The 22,728-nt window shown below is 41.5% G+C and overlaps 1 protein-coding gene across 3 annotated transcripts in view; it reads right to left on the bottom strand.

Annotated features, from left to right (window-relative positions):
• Positions 1 to 3,278: 3,278 nt before the first annotated feature.
• LOC103177661 (inorganic pyrophosphatase 2) overlaps positions 3,279 to 22,728 on the bottom strand; it is a 28,174-nt gene continuing 8,724 nt past the window's right edge. For all 3 annotated transcript variants that reach the window (XM_007891926.2, XM_007891928.2, XM_007891927.2), the window contains 7 exons: positions 22,222 to 22,308; positions 20,498 to 20,624; positions 17,687 to 17,814; positions 16,933 to 17,018; positions 9,429 to 9,498; positions 4,146 to 4,185; positions 3,279 to 3,586 (listed from right to left, as the gene is read on the bottom strand). In XM_007891926.2, coding sequence (XP_007890117.1) covers positions 3,558 to 3,586; positions 4,146 to 4,185; positions 9,429 to 9,498; positions 16,933 to 17,018; positions 17,687 to 17,814; positions 20,498 to 20,624; positions 22,222 to 22,308 — 567 coding nt within the window. In that variant the 3' untranslated portion in view covers positions 3,279 to 3,557. The remainder of the gene's footprint in view (positions 3,587 to 4,145; positions 4,186 to 9,428; positions 9,499 to 16,932; positions 17,019 to 17,686; positions 17,815 to 20,497; positions 20,625 to 22,221; positions 22,309 to 22,728) is intronic.

Genomic DNA, 22,728 nt, shown 5'->3' with positions numbered 1-22,728 from the left:
GAGTAGCTTCACAGGCTATTTGCCAAAGCCCCTCAGTTGAGGATTGGGTTAAGCACCTCGTGCTGAGTAAGCCTGATATTGGATTTGGACCTCTAGAACATCAAAGTGGCCGGCACTTCAGAAGCTATTCTGTAAAGGTTCTCCATTATGCTGAAGGCAGATGTCCTCCATGTAGCTGATGAGTAAACTCCAAGGCTTGGGGCTGGATGGCATTACCTGGAGTCCGAGTTCATAACCACATGTTCATACATCCAGTGCATGGAATCCATCAGTAATTATTTTCCTCCACAGGACAGGTGGTATGTCTTGGCCTACCCTATGCTCCAGTGAGAATGGTGATTATTCTTAGGCAGACATCAATATCTACTGAGGTGTATAAATATAAAAAGGTGGACAAAGTAGCTTTTCCCTACTGTCCAAAGGTTCAAATCTGAAACGATTTGTGCCACTTCCATCTTATTGTTTCATTTTTATAATTAACGGAAAAGGTGGAAACTGGCCTCATCCTCCCAAAAGCAGGCCCTGCTTTTGTAGCTGCATGGAGTTTCTCACAGCAAGTTTATTACAACAGTGCAGTGGCTGGCGTCTGCTCATTTAATACTCAGTAAATATTCTCTAAAAAGGAATGATTGACAGTTACTCAACAAACATATTGCAAAGCTGAAACCCATTAAGCCTTTACATTAAAGATTTCTGCATGTTTCAAGGTAACTTTCAATTTAATGATTTAGAAAATATAAACGCTTCAAACTAACTTGAATTTGTTGAAATGTCTGTTTATTTGTAAAGTTTACTGCACAGTTGAAAACAATTTCATAACTTTCAACTGCAGAATTTTAAGAAACTTATTCTAAGCATTTCCCTTAAGTGAAAGCCCAATTTCAGGAGCAGTCAGACAAGCCCATTGGGGTCCAAGCGCAATGTCAACAAATCTTTTGATTCCAATAACTTCTAATCTATAAGACTATCTTTGTTACCAATGCCTTGAGCTGTATCCTGTCATTTAACTATTATACAAAAATATCCCTTCCTACCTTCCTATCTGAATGAATAAATGTGCATTTATACATGCCATTCTATAATTGTGTTCATTCACAGTTCATTCAGGCCATTCTAAACACTAAACAGTACATTACTTTGTATTTTGTATCATGTATTTTGTATTGTACATGGTATAAATTGGTGTACGGAGAGGGGAAAAATTGTGATATAAACTTTACATACGCCAAACTCCCCCTACAATGCGCACATAAGAGTGTTCTAACTGTAACTTCCTGGAACTGTAGACATTATGGGGGAGAAATATCACCTGGACCTAGATTTATTTCTTGACAAATTCCTGAATTTAGCCTCAGTTTTGGAATAGTTCTTCTGTGAGCTCTTGTAAGAAACAAAACAAACTGGGTCTAGATTGAATTTTATTTGGCTAACATTTCTCATCAAATTAATCTTTCACTTAAATAATTATCTTTAAAGCGCTTTGCAACATTATTTCAGGCAAGGTGTCAAGGTGGCATAGTTGGTAAAATCTCACCTCTGAATCAGAACGTTGTGAAGCCAAGCAAGCCCCAGATCAGGACTTGGGAGTTTGCATCTCCGAAAGATGACATGTTAAACTCATCCTGTCTCCTTGTTCAGGTGGATGTAAAAAATCTCATGGCAAAGATCTATTCAAAAAGAATCAATAACCCATGGATGAGAAAAAAAGGTCATTCAATTCATGAATGTTTCTGGGACACAAGTGCTTTGAGACCACCTTTGCTCCGTCATCCACCTCAGTGGGACCGCACTCGCCTGGTTCGAGTCCTACCTCACAAACCGCCAGCAGTACATCTGCATAAACGGCTTCTCCTCCCGCTTTCACCCGGTCACCTGTGGGGTACCCCAAGGATCCATCCTTGGCCCCCTCCTCTTTCTGATCTACATGCTCCCTCTTGGGGATGGTACATTTCCACATGTATGCAGATGACACCCAACTCTACTTTTCCACCTCTCTTTGCAACCCCCAGTACCCTGATGTTCTGTCAAAATGCCTGTCAGATTTCAGGGGCTGGATGAGCACAAACTTCCTTCAGCTGAACGTTGACAAGATGGAAGCCATACTCCGGCTCTCGTCAATGTCTAAAATCTCATGGTTCTCACCTCCTCCACCTACCTGACCTCCGCCTAAAACTCTCCGAACCCGTATGCAACCTAGGCGTCAGGTTTGACCCCCAATTATCCTTCCTCCCCCACATCCGGTCCTTCACCAGCACCGCCTTTTTCCACCTCCGTCGCATCACGTCGCATCAAGATCCTCACCCTCGTATTCAAGTCCCTGCACTCGTCCCTGCACTTGTCCCCCGAGTCCTCCGCTCCACCCTCGGCTGCCGTGCCTTCAGCCACTATGCCCCGAGGCTTTGGAACTGCCGTCCTCACTCCCTTCATCTCGCTCCCTCCCTTCCCATTTTCAGGTCTCTGCTGAAGACCTTTGTTTTTGACCATGCCTTTGGTCACCTTCCCCCCCCCCTCCCCCTGGCTCGGTCCCGGGATCCGAAACTGTAAAGCGTTCTGAGACGCCATCCGGCATGGAAGGCGCTATATGAATCCAAGTTGTTGTTGTTGTAGGTGCGTTTAGCAGCACGTACCAGTAATTTGAGGGAGTGAAGGTGGCTGGTGTACTAGGGGGACTTGAGGGAGTAGGAGGGCAAGAGGTGATGGGTGCAAGTGTGTTGAGGATATTAGAGAGGGAGTTATGAAGGAGGGTGACTAAGGAGGAAAGGTCATGGGGGGAGGTAAGGTCATGGGGGGAGGAAAGGTCATGGGGGGAGGAGGGTCAGAGGGGCAAGAGTACAGATGACTTGAGGGCAGAAGAGAGGCACTGGAGGGTTATTTTCTTCCAGGGTCAGGAGATGGTAGTGGGAAGCATGGGCTCAGGCTGGTGCTTTAACCCATAGCCCTCCTGACCCAGAGGTGAGAGCACTGACTCAGGTCTCAGCTCTTGACAGAGCCAAGTTGCCCACCTCTCTTACCAATGCAAACCCAGATCATTTAATTTTATTCAAGGTTCGTGAAACAATCAAACAAGATGCTCATTCTGCTTTGAACGGTGTGTTACTTGAGATTCAGAACAGGTTTAAGATAAGCTTCCAATGCAATTCATTACCCTATTTGTACCTGTGCTGATCCAAACAACAGCAGCTCTGAATATCAAACCATGACCTTTTCTGCTACAAATTATCCAATTGTTTATTTTCCATTTGTTACTAGCATCCTGTTGAAATGAAGGACTTTAAACGTAGAGGAAACAAATTTACTGAACACATCATGTGCTGACAATAATTAGAGGGGGAAATTAAGCATTTACAGCAAGATCTGTGCACAGAGATTGTACATATATGTAAGGACTGTGGAGCAATATGCCTGTTGGCTAACTGAAGCAATAGAAATCATGATGGTTTTCCAGCTGAATCCACACTCTGTATCAAGATCATCACATTCACGTCCTGCTCTTTTTTTTATAGATTTGGCAGTACACGGTTCTCAGCATTAAAACACAAATCTTTGATGTCCGATATTCACTTGCCAAGGAAATGCCATTTGTTCACTGTAAACAGAGAAACCAATTTGAAATCATTTCTTTCTGTCACACAGAATGAGCCTAAATTTAATAGAATGTACAGTCATTGAAGTATTATAAAATACTTTTTTTTCGATTCAAAATGGTACAAATCTTCCAATAGCAATTACACCTTTCACTTCAAAACATTCTGACTATTTTACTGTAAAAAAAATGAGATTTTGTTTAGCAAAATGGCAGCTGGTGGTGAAAAGGGTTAATACAGTTTGGTTTAAAACATACGCCTATGTCCTGCTCCAGAGCCCTTCAGGAAATAGCTTACATGGTGTTCAAGATGCTTTCATACACATCAGAGTAGTCTATTAATTAAATTCTTGCAAAATGCATGAATGAATTCCATATTTCCTGTTGGAAGTTACGGTTTTATAAAGGTCATAGCATTTTAAAAATCGACTTTACTTAAAACATTAGATTGTTCACAGCTGTAAGAATTTCCTATGAGGAAGGGTGTAATAGTGTAACAATACTCCAAACAAACTGTGCTTAAGAAAATATACATTAATTTCTGAGCACATTAACATCATACCTTCCTCTGGGATACTTTTCACTTCCCCACATGCTGGTGCCTGCAAGACAAAGTGCAATTAATGTTACTCAGTAATGTAACCCTTGCCCATACAATCTGATATACTGTAGTAGCAAAACTGGTTCTACTTGCTTGTCCACTATGTGTACATAACAACATTGCTACTGTAATTGTAATGGTTGCTTGCTCAAAGAAAGTCACTGAAGAAATTGAGGTATTATCAATGTAACCACCAGTTATTTGGTTAGTATACTAACTTTTAAAAAACATTGCAGTTTTCCTCCTTTTAAGACTGGTGCCATGTTTTCTTTCAAGTTAGGGAAATGTGAACACCCTACAGACATTTCAATGACTTATGATGCAAAGCAAAAAAGAACAGGGTCACAGGACAATACCCCTGCCCGTACCACTTCCTCCTTCCTCTCCAAACTGGGGCACTCCTCTGTAGTAAGAACATCTTACCTCATAGAAAGTTGGAAACTGATGTGCTTTGTAAACTACTTGTGCCTCTTCAAATTTATTCTTGAAATACGTTTCCTCTCCTAGGTTTGACTGACAGAGCTTGGCGGGGAGAGAGGGAAACCCACTTGCTAAGCAGGTGAACCTGTAGCGTATTGATTAGTGCGCTTGTCTCGCAAGCAAGAGGATCTGGGTTTGATTCCCATGCGGGATGAAACCTTAGGCAAGTTTCCTTATTGCACACACACGCCTCTACTCACCTAGCAGTGAGTAGGAACCCGTAGGATCAGTTTTCCGGGGGGAATAATCCCTCCCAATTCTTTTAAAAAATAATAAATTGGTCACTCAATCCACGACTGTTTGTGGGACACTGCTGTGCACAATTGTGCTACCGTGTTTTGCCCACAAAACAGTCACTACGCTTTACAGTGTATCCTGTGAAGCGCTTTGAGACATCTCAAAGACGTGATAAGGCTCTATATAAAGCAAGGATTATCATTCTCACAATCAATACTTTGAAATCAGTGACAAAGAAAGGCAGATTAACAAAAACATAGTTACAACCAGGACAGGATTGGCAATTAAATCTAACAGGATCCAATATATTTAGAAAGTACAGAGATGGGTAAAGGGGAGGTGGAGTAGCAATATTGGTCAGAGACTATAATCACACTGAAAAGGAGAAAGATAATTAATGAGGGGATAAAGACACAATCCATCTGGTTATAGAGATAAAACAGACACAGCCACACTATTGCGGGTGTACCTACAGGCCATCCAACAGCAGAAAAGTAGTAAAAGAAGAAATATTCAGACATAAGGGAGATGAGCAAAAATAATAAATAAATAATTATGGGCAATTTCAATTATCCCTAGATAGATCGTCAGAGAGTAGGAGTTGAGAAGGAGATTTTTTTTGCAATATGTGCAGGAATCTTTCCTGTCCCAGTATGTAGAAACTCCAACAAGAGGAGAATCGCTGCTCGCCCTGGTTATGGGCAAATAAACCAAAGCAGGTCAGGGTTTAAATGTGCGGAAGCAACTTGGGGATAGTGATCATAATATAAGGTTCAAAATGATTATAGTAAAGGAGATAGACTAGACCATGGTACTCGATTGGAAGAATTATAATTATAATTGTATGAGGAAAGAACTGGCCCAAGTTGACTGGAAGGAAAAATTGGAAAAGAAAGACATTAAGCAACAATGGAAGATTTTTAAGCACAATAGAAAAGGTGCTGCAGAAACATATTCCATTTAGAAATAAGAGAAAATTAACTAATAATGGGATGCCATGGATGTGAAGACAAAACTGCAGCTATTTGAAAAGCACAGATTAGATAACAAAGGAAACCAGGAGTCACTATAGCAAACTTAGGAAAGAGGTTAAAAAGATGTTTAGGAATGCAAAGAGGAATCATGAGAACATAGTAAAAAATATAAAAAGTAAAGAGCAAGGTGTTCTATAGATATGTTAAAAGAACGGTTAAAGTAGGGATAGGACCATAAGGGTAGAAGTAGATAAGCTTCAGAGCAGATAATAAGGAAATGGCAGAAATAGTAAATGAATACTTTGCCTCAGTTTTCAAAAGAAAACTGATAAAGAAAATTTTGTAAGAATAGCAGGGGAAGGGTGCAAAACGCAACAATTAAAATAGGTAGAAAGGAGGCATTAAATAAAGTGGACTGGTATTAAGCAAGTTTAAAGTAGAAAGAATAGATGGATCTTTAAAGAAACTAGGGAGGAGAGAGCTCAGGCTGTGGTATATATATTTAATAACTCTGTAGAGAAAGGAATCATGCCAGAGGACTAGAGAATGGCCTTGGTAATGTTTATTTTTAAGAAAAGTGATAGAGCTAATCCAGGAAACTCATTTTAACACCGGTTGTGGGCAAGGCATTGGAATCCATAACAAAAGATGAAGTAACTTGCCCTCTGGAGAAGGAGAATATAATTAAGAGCAGCCAGCATGGATTTACAAAAGGAAGGTCAAAGTTGCTTGACCAACCTTATCAAATTCTTTGAAGATGTAAAGCACTCCGGGATGCTTACCCCGTGTGAAGGATGCTATATAAATGCAAGTTATTGTTGTTGTTGTAACCGATAAAGTAGTCAAGAGAAATGTTATGGATGTAGTGCATCTGGATTTCCAGAAAGACTAAGATAAAGTACCCCATGAGAGGCTCAAAACTGAAATAGGGGCATGTGGAATCAACAACAACAAAATTATATTTATAGAGCGCCTTTCTTGTTGGGAGGACGTCCCAAAGCTCTGAACAGTCAGGTGTCGGGGCCTGAGCATAGGGGAGGGGTGGTGTAGGGGTGAGGGAAGGCAGAGAGGTGGGAGGGAGACCAAAGGCACGGTCGAAGAGAAGGGTCTTGAGACTGGCCTTGAAGGAGGCAAGGGAGGAAGCGAGGCGAAGGGACTGTGGGATGGAGTTCCAGAGTGTGGGGACAGAGAGGCTGAAAGCCCGGCCACCGATGGTAGGGTGGGAGACATGGAGCAGGCCGGAGCCCGATGAAAGGAAGGAGCGGGCAGGTTGGTAGGGAGTCAGCAGGTCAGAGAGGTAGGAGGGGGCAAGGCCATGGATGGCCTTAAAGGTGAGGACGAGGATCTTGAACTCGATCCTCTGGGTGATGGGGAACCAGTGGAGTCGGCGAGGGTGGCAGTGATGGGGTCACGGAGCCTGGTGCGTGAGAGTACACGAGCTGCAGAGTTTTGGATGATCTGCAGCTTGTGAAGGGAAGAGTTGGGAAGGCCGATGAGGAGGGAGTTCCTGTAATCGAGCCTTGAGGTGACGAATGTGTGGGTGAGGATTTCGGCAGCCTGAGGGGTGAGGCACTGGCGGAGTCTGGCAATGTTGTGGAGGTGGTGGTAGGCAGTGTCGTTCATGGTGCGGATGTGGGGGAGAAAGGACAGTTCAGGGTCAAACAAGACACAAGGTTCCTGACTGGCTTAGTGAGGTTGAGTGTACAGCCGTGGAGGCTGATGCTGCCAGCGCCTGAGGTGTGGAGGCGTTGGTGCGAGCCAATCAGGAGGTCCTCGGTCTTGCTGACGTTGAGTTAGAGAAAGTTGGCTCTCATCCAGGACTTGATGTCGGACAGGCAGTCGGTCAGGACGCCAGTAGTCCTGGAGTTCAGGGTGGAGGCAGAGAGATAGAGTTGGGTGTCATCCGCATACATGTGGAAATTTACCCCATGTCTGCAGATGACGTCACCAAGGGGGAGCATGCAGAGGGTGAAGAGTAGGGGACCGAGGACAGAGCCCCAAGGAGTGCTGCACGAGACAGTGTGGGGGCTGGAGGAGAAGCGTTAGCTGAGACAAAGTGGAGACATTGTGAAAGGTAGGACCTGAACCAGTCAAGGACAGAACCTTGAAGGTTGATGTGGGAGGAGAGGCGGTGGAGGAGGATTGAGTGGTCCACTGTGTCAAAGACGGTGGAGAAGTCGATGAGGACGAGGAGGCAGAGGGAGCCCTGGTCACACATGGTAAGGATGTCGTTTGTGACCTTGACCTGAGCAGTTTCCGTGCTGTGGGTTCCTCAACTCATGAAGAATCATGGACGTGATAGCAGAATGAATTAAACAATATCTAGGAAATCAAAAGCAAAGGGTAGGAGATAAGGGCCTCATATCAGGCTGGCAAGAGGTAGGAAGTAGTGTTATAATAATAATAATAATCCTTGCATTTGATATAGGGCTTTTCACGTCGGGAGGACGTCCCAAAGTGCTTCACGGAACACACTGTAAAGTGAATTGACTTTATATTTGTGGGTGTACGCGGCAGCCAATTGCGCACAGCAATGTCCTACAAACAGTCGTAGATTGAAAATGACCAATTTTTATTATTGTTTTTGGTTTTGGAGGGATTATTATTAGGCGTGTGGAGTAAGGAAACTTGCCCAAGGTTTCGCCCTGCCTGGAATTGAACTCAGGTCTCTCGCTTGCAAAGCGGGTGCTCTAACCACTGAGCTACAGGACTACACGTGTTCCACAGGGACCACTCCTGTTCACCATATACATAAATGATTTGGATTCAGGTATAGGAGGTGTGATTAAATACCTCAATCAAATTACTTCACCTTCTGTGGTCCAATGAATATAACCCCAGTCTAGACAGCTTCTCATCATACCCAATTCCATCAACTCAGCAATCTAATGTTACTGGAGATCCACCAAGGCTAGTTTGGGTGCTCAAAACAGAATGCAGTATTCAACTGAGGTCTGACCAATGCTCTAAATAACAGGAGCAACACTTCTTTACCTTTATATTCCAATTCCGTTGCAATAAATCATCTCATTTGCTGTATTGACTGCTTTTCTCTGCACACTAGATTTGAATGTTATTTGTATGGACTTGAACCCTTAGTTATGTCTCTGCTCATTTACACCACCTAGTACTTCTCCATTTAGAACATAATCTCAACTGCTGTTATTCTGTCTGGACTTCACACTTTGCAATGTTATACTCCATCTATCATAGTTCTGCCCACTCACTTAACTTTCTATCTCTACATTTTTTATCTACCCTCTTCATAATCTGCAACAGGTCTTAGCTTAGGGTCATCCACAGATTTAGAAATAGTCCCTACTATTACTGTATCCAGGTCACTGGAAAACCTAAAGCATCAGTATGTTGTTTCTCCTTTCCAGATGCTAAGGATTTTTCTGGTTTATTTTCAATTAGATTGAAGAAATCATCATCAAAGAAATCAAAATAGACCATTTCAACTCCTGAGGAATTACCCCCACCCCACCCTCCCCCCAAGGATGGAAGTACAGTAGAAATAAGTTATCACATTATTTACTGTGTTCCTACTTACTGAACGGACAATTGCTTCGGCTTCTTCTTGGCTGCAGTGGAAGGGACTGTCGGTGATGGACACATTTTTGCTGAGGTTAAGCAAAAAAAGTGATTAAAAGTGTTATTAAATGAAGCACAAGCAATAACTTACAATAATGTGCACAAACTACGAAATGTTGGGCAAGTTTCCTTACTCCACACGCCTGTTTACCTAGTAGTAAGTAGGAACCCGCTTGTTAATCGATTGGCAATTTGATTTCCCGGTGATAATAATCCTTCAAAAAAAATAATTTGGTCACTCAATCCACGACTGTTTGTGAGGCACTACTGTGCGCAATTGGCTGCTACGTTTCACCCACAAATGTACAGTCAATTCACTTTACAGTATATACTGTGAAGCGTTTTGAGATGTCTAGATGACGTGAAAAGCACTATATCAAATGCAAGGATTATTATTATTATTGTAATGCTTGATTATGATACATTGAAAAGAGTAAAAAAAACTTCAGTAGGTGGTTCGTTTCAATCAGTCCTTTTCTAATTCCTGCTCTTTGAGGCTAAGGCATCACATTCAACAATTCAAATTTACGTCACGAATAGGCTAAAACATTGTTTGAATCCTGAATGTGAATAATAATAATATTCCTTGCATTTGATATAGCACTTTATCATGTCTTCAAAAAGCTCAAAGCCCTTCACAGAATATATTGTAAAGTTAATTGACTGTATATTTTGTATGCGAAACGCACATTTACAAAATATTAACTAGTCACCATGTATGTACTACTCCATCCACTTCGCTATGCTCTATTCACCCAAATGAATAAGTTCATAAAATATTTTAACCTTTCTGCATTGTTCATTGCAAAGTTAGTTTCACTAGGTCACATAATAATATCATTCCTTTTGTTCAGTGAGCTCAAACAACAAAATCAAAGAAGAATTGTTAGATTGGTTGTGAACGCAAACTGAATTAAACATTTTTTTTGTTTGAGCAATTCTCAAAGATATAAAGTGGACATTAACAAACTATGCAAAGGGACTTTTGATTACTCCCAGCAATTCAAGAAGCTGAAGGGGGTCGGCTTTCAAAGCAGCAGAAGTTGTTAGATTGGATGGGCCACATTTCCACTCTGTATAGTTTACTGTTTAGGTTTGCATTCGTGGTCAACCATGCCATCCTGCTTTAACACCTCTCCTCCCTCATCCACCTTAATGGGACCGCACTCGGATGGTTCAAGTCCTACTTAACCAACTGCCTCCACTTCATCTCGGCAAATTTATGGAATTCTCTACCCTAGAAGGCTGTGGATGCTCAATCATTGAACATATTCAGACTGAGATTGATAGATTTTTAAAAACTAAAGGGATTAAGGGATATGGAGATAGGGCGAGTAAATGGAATTAGGTTACGTTAGAAGATTAGCCATGATCTTATTAAATGGCAGAGTAGGCTCGAGGGGCCGAATGGACTACTGCTGCTCCTATTTCTTATGTTCTTAAATGGTTTCTCCTCCTGCCCGTCACCCAGGGGTACCCCAGGGCTCCATTCTTGCCACCCTCTTTTTTTCCTCATCCTTATGCTCCCTCTTGATGATGTCATCCGCAGACACGGGGTAAACTTCCACATGTATGCGGATGACACACAAATCTACTTTGCCTCCTCCAGTATCAACTCCAGGTTCACTGACGTTCAATCAGCTTGTCTGGTGGATATCATGGCCCGGAGGAGTGCAAGCTTCCTGCGGCTGAATGTGGACAAGATGGCAGCCATACTCCTTGGCTCCCATCAACGTCTTCACACCTGCAGATCTAAACTCCTTAACCTCCCTAGGCTCTCCCTCAGACTCACTGAACCAGTGCACAATCTAGGCGTCCGGTTCAACCCCTAGCAGTCCTTCCTCCCCCACATCCGGTCCCTGACCAGGATCGCCTTCCTCCACTTCCACCATATTGCCCGCCTTCGACCGTACCTTAGCCCAAATTCAGCCCAAACTCTCATGCATGCGTTTGTCACCTCCTGCCTGGATTATTCAAACGCTCTCCTCGCTGGTCTCCCCAACTCCGCTATTCAAAAGGTCCAGCTCATTTAGAACTCTGCCACCCGCATACTGACCCGGACCAAACTCCATACCCACATCTCACCAATTCTGACTAGGCTTCACTGGCTCCCCATCACCAAACGGATCGATTTCAAGAAACTCACACTGTGGTCAAATCCCCTCACGCCCTGGCCCCTCCCTACCTCTCCGACCTCCTCACTCCCCAATCCACCACCCGGTGCCTCCGCTCGACTGGCACCGGCATCCTGCTTGTCCCTCGCACCCTCTGCTCCACCACTGGTCTTCACGCTTTCAGCCACTATGCCCCAAAACTCTGGGACACTCTCCCTCAATCCCTCCGCCTTGCCCCCTCTTTCTGACTTTTCAAGTCCCGCCTGAAAACTTTCCTTTTTGACTGTGCTTACAGTCATCTACCCCACCAGCTCACAGCCAGGCTCCGCCACTGTTAAGCGCTCTGAGACACTGCCCTGCATGGAGGGCACTATAGAAGTGCAAGTTGTTTTTGTTGTTGTATGTAAATCCAGGAGTTAAGAAGTGGAGATTGAAGAGACAGATTATGTTGCACTATCCTGCCTGATTGTTGCCCTATAAGGACAAGGAATGAAGGAGGGAAGATTAAAAAGATACACTGAAGAGCAGAAAGGATGGTAGAGAACAATCCTTAAGAGATTACAAGAAAGGTTCAGGTAAAGAAGCCTCATCAGTCTATTTGACTTCATCCTTTCAGAATACCCATCCTACCATCTCCCCACTAAAAGAATAACGAGTTCTTAAAATACCAGAAAATAGCAGACAAAAGTTTAAAGAGAAAAAGTGTAGAGAGGGTGAGGTAAGTAATGGGTTAAATATGATAGCAGAAACTGTGTTGAAAACAGAGATCTGTGAGAACTTAATATACCCTCCATCTCTGTTAGAATAATTGGGCTCAAAGCCATCTTCTATATCAGTTCTTGGGATACCAGCATAACCTTAAAAATCAGTTTCTTACTGACAAACTGTCAAATGTGCATTGGAAGTCATTGTGATAAAAGTCAGCTGAGGTCAAATATCAACTGAGATCACACCCATGGAACAGTTTAAGTCTTTAGTTGTCAACTGGCTACACTTTGGCAAAGTAGTAATCACCACTGGATATATTAACATAATACACATCCCATTTTTCACCCCATGAAGAAAGCAAGGCGCAATACCAGTTTTAATGCATGACCTGAGAGTGGGCTACTTGAGTGTGTGACCGACGGGAAGACTGATACAGTCAGATTCTCCTCAGGTTTTGTTCTATGCCTACATTGGTACTTTCTCCTAAGCAGATAAAAATATAGTGGACGCTGGCTAAGTTCAGACACGTGGAGGATGGCCGTTTTATCCAGTATAAGAGGTGTCCGAGGGTAACCAAAATACCATTCCCCACCCAGCAGAGGAGCATCACCAACACCGTATAAAAATATGTAATAATGTTGTTTCACTTGAAACAATGTTAACTAACCAAACAGGACACAAGTATTTTAACCTAGGAGTTCAAGCTAAAATCCTGTACCTGAACAGATTTCAGTGAAGTACGTTTACATTTGTTTGGCTGCAAAATACCAGCAGAGGAGTAGCTTCCTGCCGTTCCCATTAGATGGAAACAGGATCAACTAGCGGCAGTGCTGAGGTGATTGACAGCCTGGAGCCACTTGTGAATGGCTGGGCTGTCAATCAATGAGTGCATTCAGCGGCTCAGCTGTCAATCAATTGCGATATTCCCTCCCTTGTTTTTCCCCGTTCCTCCGCCTCCTAAGATTGACAGCACATCTCCAGACGCTTACGAATGGCTGGAGTCCACTGTCAATCAATCTTAAGCCTCGTCCCATTTGTCCAAATCAACCACCATATTAAAAACAGGTAAGAATATAAATGAATCGGGGCTGGGCATTTTGTTCTACTTACTCTACGTCTGGGGTTAACCCCGCAAAAGCGGCTTCCACTGTATCACTGTTTGTGGGACACTGCTGTGCGCAACTGGCTGCCGCGTTCGCCCACAAATATACAGTCAATTCACTTTACAGTGTATTCTGTGAAGCGCTTTGGGATGTCTAGAAGACGTGAAAAGCGCTATATCAAATGCAAGGATTATTATTATTATTATTATTATTAATGGCATTCTGACATTAATAATCCCCACTAACATCCTGAGGAGGAGCCATCTCAATTTCGTTTGGAAAGAGCTACTGAGATGCTAGAGAAAATACTGAATCTAACCGCATATCTTCTCAGAGGGCTGTAACCATTGTAGGAGTGGGCAAGAGACAGCAGCACAAATGCTGTTGATCAGAAGGTCAAGTGAAGGGTGTTGACAAGCCAGCCTCAGGTTTTCCACCTGGCTGTGATAACGTTGGTAGAGAAACCTTATAAATTTGATAAGAGTTCAGTTACAAAAATGTAAAAAAAAGTAAAGTTGAATGTGTAAAGAAATAGTGAATTATCTTCCCTAAAACTCCTGGCAAGTCTGAAACTATTGTTCTGTGTTTTTCTATCCCCATAAGAATCTTAAGTAACCTTGAAATTTCCGTTTTGGAAATATCTCTTCAAGGCTGAAGAGCTATAGCTTATCTATTTGTTCCTCACAGCTCATCCTTCAGATATCAAGAATCAGCCTCGCTGCTTTCTTCTGCACTGCTTCTTGAATCTGTATGGAGCCTGAGTAGAGTCCTGCAGCATATCGAGCTTGCGAGCACTCGCCTTGCAAGCGAGAGCACTTGGGTTTGATTCCTGACAGAGTGAAACGTTGGGCAAGTTTTTCCTTACTCCACACGCCTAGCAGCAAGCAGGAACCCAGTTGTTACTCGATTGACAGATTGCTTTTCCGGGGGTAATAATCCTTTAAACAGAATAACAATTTGGTAACTTAATCCGTGACTGTTTGTGGGACACTGCTGTGCGCAATTGGCAGCCAAGTTTCGCCCACAAAATACAGTCAATTCACTTTACAGTATACTCTGTGAAGCACTTTGAGACCCCTTGAGAAAGTGATAAGGTGTTATATCAAATCAGGGATTATTATTACACATAGCATCCACAAAGCCTTCCACACAAGTTGGAATGCCTACCCAAACAGGGGAAGAATTATCACTAATTAGAAGATTGTGGGTTCAAGCCCCACGTCAGGACTTGGAATCACATAGGCTAAGATGACACTCCAATGCAGTGCTGGAGGTGTGTTGCATTCTTGGCGTTTTTCGGATGAGACATTAAACCAAAGTCCCATCTAACTGTTCAGATGGATGTTAAAGATCCCATGGCATTGTTCAAAACAAGGGGGTGGGTTCTCCCAGTGTTCTGCTCAACAATCCCCCAAATAAATTAGTCACTCCTTGGCTGATTGTGTGTGTAACCGGTGTGCCATTGTCATGTGCAATGTTTCGCTCACAAAATACACAGTTAATCTACTTTACAGCATATCCTGTGAAGTACTTTGAGAGATCTCAATGACATAATATAATAATATAATAATCCTTGAATTTGATATAGCGCTTTTCACATTTTCTCGACGTCTCAAAGTGCTTCACAGAATAGACTGTAAAGTGAATTGACTGTATATTTGTGGGTGAAACACGGTAGTCAATTGCACATAGCAGTGTCCCACAAACAGTCGTTGATTGAAAATGACCAATTTATTATTGTTTTGTTTTGGAGGGATTATATCAAATGCAAGGATAATTGTTATTATTATTAATACTACTATTACATCTTGACACTGTCAATGTCTGTGTGTTTACAATACTCTCGGTTAGACAAACAAAAATGTAATTAATGCTTTGATAATAATCCTTGCATTCGATATAGCTCCTTATCACATCTACAAGACATCTCTAAAAGCTTCAAAGGATATACTGTAAAGTGGTGTAACTGGGTGTATTTTGTGGGCAAACGCGGCAGCAAATTTGCACACAGCAGTGTCCCACAAACAAACAAGGGAGTGAAAGACCAATTTTATTTGGAGGATTTGTTGGCCAGTACACCAGGAGAAACTTCCTTCTTTTTTTGAACAGTGTCATGGGATCTTTAACATCCACCAGGATCCATCTGAAAAATGGCATCTCTGGCAATGCAGTGTTGAAGTGACATCAAAGACTATACGAGGTACACGCTCCAAAGGGCAGCTTGAATCCATAATTTTCTGACTCAGAGATGACAACTGAGCCAGTTTGCTAAACTGTAATTAAAGAATAACTTCTGCCAGGAAACAATGTACTTCTTCAAATGGAAGCTATGGTAGAACCATAGAAATTTACAGCATATAAAATGGCGCACAGCAAACGCATCAATAAATTATCCCTCATGCAAGAGGGGAGAGCATCTAATCAATAGGTTAACAGCAACCAAAGGCTGATCTCGACATCCCCTTTATATAATCCATTAGCTGTCTCTGATTCGGCGATATAGAGACATTAGCAGAGAGGCATTTAAAAGAGTGTGAAAAAGAAAATTAGAGAATGGGCAAACAAGAGTGAGAAAAATTCAGAAGAGGATTATAACAAACCTAATGACTTATAAAATTGAAATGAATTGGTTGAATTGTCATTTTTACTCTGTTTTCATTTTTTGGCTAACTTCCTCCTCCTCTCTTCTAAAGGCAGTGCCATATGCTGAGCTATGGACAGATTTATAAAGCACTGCAGTGTCAGCAAAGACTATATGAACAAAGACTACGTGGAGTCCTGTAACTCAGTGGTTAGAGCACTCGCCTCGCAAGCGAGAGACCTGGGTTTGATTCCGGGCAGGGCGAAACCTTGGGCAAGTTTCCTTACTCCACACGCCTGATAATAATCCCTCAAGGAAATAAATAAATAAAATAACAATTTGATCACTCAATCCACATCTGTTTGTGGGACACTGCTGTGTGCAAAGCTGCAGCGTTTCGCCCACAAATACATAGTCAATTCACTTTACAGTATATTCTGTGAAGCGCTTTGAGACGTCTAGAAGATGTGAAAAGCACTATATCAAATGCAAGTATCATTATTGTATGCTAGACTCACGCAAAGCCTCATCCTGATGTTGATGTGGGATCATTGTCAGTAATTATCAGTAGGGTACTCACAGCCAAGCCTGAACCCTTCACCCATCGTCCATACCATCAAGCAGAGGTCATATGGATAGCAACCAGGAACAGGAAACCTGGGTTTTTCCCCTCATGAGTCAATATGGAGTAAGAGCAGGAACTGTAAATAACAACGTCTCCCAATTTCGTTCAGCTAATTTGACACACAAAACGTCACCTGGTCTGTGTTATCTAGCCAATTGGGGAGGAAAACTACTTTTAATATAATGCAGAGATATATTTGTCAAATACCCGTCTAAATCTAAGACATAGAGGAATGTTGAATACCACCACAAATACTTTTTTCCAAAATAAGATAAAAATATGAATACCAGAATAGGAATGCAACTCAGCACTGTTAAATAAATGAAACTTACCAGTTAATTTCACCTCTCTCAGTCTTGTTGTAGATTAAAGATTGCCAGGATTCATGAGTAGACTTAATCACATCAATTGCAAATGCCTACAAACATATAGAGGGAACACTATTTTACAATTCGAAATTACATAATAATGGCTCTGGCTGGTTTGCATTAATTTATTAACAAATATTTTTATAATTTCCTAAACGGGTACAATTCCTTCAGTTATGATGTATTGTACATATACATTATAATATACATATGTATGTATAGAAGCACTATTTGAATAGCTTTTTCTTAAACCTGTTTGGGGAATTAATAACAGATGCTTAAAATGGTTGAAAGTGTAGAGATTGATTCAATAGTGTTGTAGTTCTTTCTATGAATGTAAACATTACAAGAAGTGCACAAGGTTATTTCCCTGCATATACAGTGTAAGCAAGTCAGTAATAGATAACCATCAGGATTACCTGTTTGTTTACACAAGGGTCGGGCAGCAAACTGGCGCTTAATTATAATCCTAACATTTAATGCAGCATTTATAACGTTGACAAGTCTCGGAGTTTCACAGGTCATTGCTGTTAAGTGTAGTGACTGTAGACACACAGCGGCCAGTCTGCACTTAATAATGGTTCCATAAACAACCATGAAATGAACAACCAATTTATTTTGAGGATTGTTGGGGAGCAGAAACTCCCTTGTCTTTTCAATAGTTGCATGTTTATGGTTGTGACAAATCTAAATGTCCTAGATTTATTACAAAACATACCTGGTCTTTGAATTCTCCATTGAAACCAAACTGGTTTTCTGGCTTGCCATCAGGAATCTTGTATAATCGAAACCAGTTGAGTGTGGCCTCCAGATAGCCTGGCCTGTACTTCCTGATGTCATCAATATCTAATAAATAAAACATTGATTATTGATAATGATAATCCTTGCATTTAATATAGCATCTATAACATAATAATGTCTCAGTGATTCAAAGGGGAATGCTTAAAATGTAGTGACTATAGATTGGCAAATGCAATAGCTAGCTTGTACATAGGGTCCCACAAAATGTCGTGAGGTGAATAATCATTTTATCTGGAGGATTGTTGGCCAGGATATCAGGAGATACCAGGATAACCTTTTCTTTTTGAATAATATAAAAATAAAATGAGTAAATAAAATTTTCAAATAAAATTGGACACTCACTCCTGGGTTGGTTGGGTTGGGTTGGGTTGGTTTGCTCACTGCTGTGAGCAAAAGATACAATCACATTGCTTTACAATATATCCTGTGAAGCACTTTGAGACATATCGAAGTAAAAAGGCGATATATCAAATGCAAGGATAATTATATTATATAATGTCCCATCCAAAGAACAGCATCTGTGACATTGCAGCACTTCCCCAGTATTAACACAGGCTCTCATGAGGGGTATCCTGGATAACAATCCTGAGGATAAATTGGTCATTCACCTCATAAGTGCCTTCAACAACAACTTTATTTATATAGCGTCCCTCATGCAGGGTAGCGTCTCAGAGGCTTGAAAGAGGTGGAGCACCATGCCAAGCCGGAGGGAGTGTAACCGCTAAAGAGGTAGATCTTCAGGATCTGAAGATGGGGAAGGAGGGGACAGACTCCCATAGTCTGAACTGACACTCTAATGTGATGGTTGGTGCGTGCTGCATAGTTGGAGGTGCCGTGCTTTGGATGAGACATTAAACCGAGGTCCTGTCTGCCTGTTCAGGTGAATGTTAAAGATCCCATGTACTATTCAAAAGGAGAAGGAAGTTTTCCCCAGTGTCATGGCCAACAAACAATCCCCCAAATAAAATTGACCACCGACTCCATGGCTGTTTGTGGGACACAAATTGGCTGCTGCGTTCATCGACAATTACACACTCCACTCTGTAAGTCCCGTGAAGCTCTTTGGAACAATATCCACCGGACCTGAAAGGCGCTATTACAAATGTGAAGATTATTATTAGGATTATTTATTACGATTTGCCATGTCTGGGCGGGGGGGGGGGGGAATCTAACAATTGTAAAGTCAATACATTTACAATTCCATAGAATTGTGATATATATAAAGATAATAAACACGGCCAGATTTCCCGTTAAATGGTATTAAACCAAGTAATTGAGTTTATGGCGAGAGCATGACCCTTCAAACAGCTTAGAAGATCCTAAATCAGTGTGGAAAAGTCGTGGATCATGCCCATATTTATATATTATATATACATTGTTATGCATACAGACATAAAAAAGAAACTCTCAGCATGATTTCCTGTAAATCCACAGAAGTCATATTGTATTCATTTTGATATCCAGGCCCTGATTCTTTCACAACCTCACATTAAAGAGCTCTCCATTTGTTCTCCAGCTGAGCACAACAGGCAATGATCATGGCTCGACACCCCCTATTGGCACAAATAAACCGACAAGTTCAGACAAAGTGCCTTCTTTGCTTCAATCATTTGGGGATAAAAGAAATACCATGGTTGGCAATTCAAAGTCTTCATATCATGTAGCTCATTGTTGAGACAGTACAGCCTTTGAAAAACAGCTGTGGTTAGCAACAGCTGAACACATACTACCCATCTGAAGCCCACAATACTGTACAGTACTCACAAAACTCTTATACAAATTTCTTTGTGTAACTCGCATTGAAAACAAATGGGATTTGGAAGCATTTGGTGAATACTGGTTTCATTCCACAAGTATCAGGATGCTACAGAGACATACTAACGTCAGGAATATGTGTTTCAATTATTAAATCCCTGCCTACATTGAAACAAATACTGGAAGTGAATTAATGCAGTTGCAAATACTGCAGTTCCAAATGACTGTTCTGTGCTCCCGTGCCTGATGCACTTAAATTTAAATAAGGTTTGGCAGATGCTTCCATAGTATATACAATATTTTATTTCCATGACAAAGTAGAAGTTAAATTTTAATAGTTCCAAAGATTATTTTACAATTTTTTGCAGACATTTGAGGTGCCAACAGTACGTGTTTTATTTGTTTGCCATGCTTGTATCCTGGAAGAGGTAGCCACATAATAATAATTATTAATAACAATAATATAATCCTTGCATTTGGTAAAGTGCTTTTCACCTTGGGAGAATACCCCAAAGTGCTGCACAGGACATACTGTAAAGTGCAGTGCTTTGTAGGCAAACAGGACTGCCAAGTCAATGTCCCACAAATTGCCATGAAGTGAGTGACCAATCTTATTTGGGGGATTGTTGGCTAGGACACTGGGAGAAACTTGCTTCTCTTTTCGAATAGTACCAGGGGATCTTGAATGTCCAACTGAACAGGTAGAATGGACCTTGATTAAAGTCTCATCCAAAGGATGGCACCTCTGACAATGCACCTCCACCTCCCCCTCCCAAGCACTCCAAGCATTGGACTGTCAGCTTATACTACGAGTTTGAAGTGGATCTTGAACCCACGGCTTTCTGATTAGAGGTGCGAGTGCTTCCAACTGAGCTAGACTGACACATCTAAAACACAGAAACTGAACCTTGTTTTAGTTTGGTTTTGCTGCTTCCACACTCAAAGGGTGACTTTTGTGCACCGCTGAACTTACTATTAAACTTGTCTGAGTCTGGGTCCTCCTTGTTGATGGCAATAATCTTCCAGTCCATCTCGCCTTCATCGATGAGAGCCAAAGCTGCGAGGGGTTTTACCTGAATTACCTCACCACAGGAACACAACTAGATGGAGAATACAAGAATAAATAGTTCACCGTTAAAGTTCACGTGTGTAGTGAAGTCTAAGGTTCATAGCTTCATGCAAAAGTATATTAAATCATCAAAAAAATCTACAAAAATCTGAGTTCATGGTCATTTTTAATAATATATTCACTTTGTCATCATTGTCCATTTTATTGTTAAATACTGCCATTAAATTAAATGAAATTCTTCTTTTTGATCATTTGGCAAAATGACTCAAAACTGTCAGAAACTCTCCTTTCTACCAACTTACTATCCTGATGGTTCAGAATTCAACTCTGTTAAAGATAAAGGTGGCGTCCTTGGCTCAGTTTTCTTCTCGGTCTCTAACCTCAGCAATCTTGGCAAGCAATTTCCCTCCACTGTACTCTACCATTTCCACCACCAGCAGCAGCCGCACTTTGTTTAGCAGACTGGGTTCAAGATCCTCGTTCTCAATTTTATATCCCTCCACAGTCTCTACCTCTGTGACCTCCTTCATACCCTACTGACCTGGCTGCTCCTTTTGCTTAGCCTGCTTTATGTCCCCCACCCTAACCACCCCACCATTGACCATCAGGCTTTCAGCCTTCCTGCCTCCATTCTCTGGAACTCCATCCTACTTATTCTCTCCCTAATCTTGTCCAAGATCCATCTCAAGACCTCTTCCAGTGTCCATTTCACTCATCTCTTCCCTCCCCACCTCCCCTTGGTTCCCACCTTCCCCACTCGGTCCATGCCTTCAACCCGAGTGCTCCACCAGTACTGCTAAGCGCTTTGGGACATCTCTTGATGTGTAAGGTACTATATAAATGTAAATTTGTATAATTGCATTGTAATATGATTACTATTATTTTCACCATATCTGACCAACTGTATCCTCCCCTTGTTGATGATTTCACTCTAAATCCATCAAATCACATCTTGCCACTGTATTGACCTGCATTCCTCTTGCAGTTCAATGCTGAATAACCAACCCTAGACCTAATCTATGTCCTTTGATATAGAGGCAATGAAAATCTTGATTGTTTCACGTTTTTCAGCATTCTTTATGTCTCTGAAGTTTATTTGACAGATAACATCCTCTTATCTTTGATGATTCATTCCTTGTCTCATTATATCTGATTTCAAATTGAATTGCACCTTCTGCTAAACTTGCTTATAAAACCTTTGATTTCTCAAAACTTTCAGCTCTGTATAAAAGCCCAAAGGACGCTATATCTGTGGAGGCTCTTCAGTATCTCCAATGCTCTCCCAAGGAGGACAAACAGATAGGTGTGTGACCTGGTGGATGACTCCTCAATCTAACCTTTAATTTAGTTAATCTTAACACTATTCTACAATAGTAGAACCAGGCTAAAACCTGGCATCAACATATTGAATAGGAAACTTGATGCATGCATGAGGAAGAAGGAAATAAAGGAGTATAGAAGAAGGGATTAGGAGAGTATAGACCCAGGCACAGAGTAGATGGGCTGAATAGTCTGTTTCCATGCTGTCACAGTCTATATGCTTCTTAAGGACAATCACATAATTGTATAATTAGATGACCAATAATGCACACAATTTTCCAGAGCAAAACCACGAGGAATGAGCTAACCTTTGATCCAATGTCACAGACATCAATAGGATCATTATCACCACAACAATTTGTAGTTTTATCTTTGTGATGAGGATCTTCCCATGTCTGTTGAGAAAAACATTATTAGCATCAATTTTAAATTAAACGGGGGTATCTGTAGACAAGACAAGCTGATGCAATTTCAAATATACAATGAAATCTTGTTATAATGCGGATTCAGTTATTGTGCAAGATCCGCACATTTACTTAACAGAAATTCTGAAATGCCCACAGGAAGCTCTCTAGCTTCTTGAAAGAAAGCTGGCTAGTGATCACACACAGTTATAATGTTGGATGGTATTTTTACAGATTCCTACTACTCTACATTATTGCCAAACAGGAAACACATTTTGCATGAGATGTTAAAACAAGGTCTCACCTATGCAATCAGAAAGTTGCATCTTTTGAGACAGACCTTGAACAAAGTGAGGAAGGGAGGGAGTCAGAGGGATTCCGAGATGGAGTTTCTGAAAGCAATGGCAGATT

This window comes from Callorhinchus milii, unplaced genomic scaffold (assembly GCF_018977255.1).
Source record: "Callorhinchus milii isolate IMCB2004 unplaced genomic scaffold, IMCB_Cmil_1.0 Scaffold1, whole genome shotgun sequence".
In the NCBI taxonomy this organism is placed as follows: Eukaryota; Metazoa; Chordata; class Chondrichthyes; order Chimaeriformes; family Callorhinchidae; genus Callorhinchus; species Callorhinchus milii.
The sequence above is the reverse complement of the archived record's forward strand: the minus strand, read 5'-3'. Positions and strand labels throughout refer to the sequence as shown.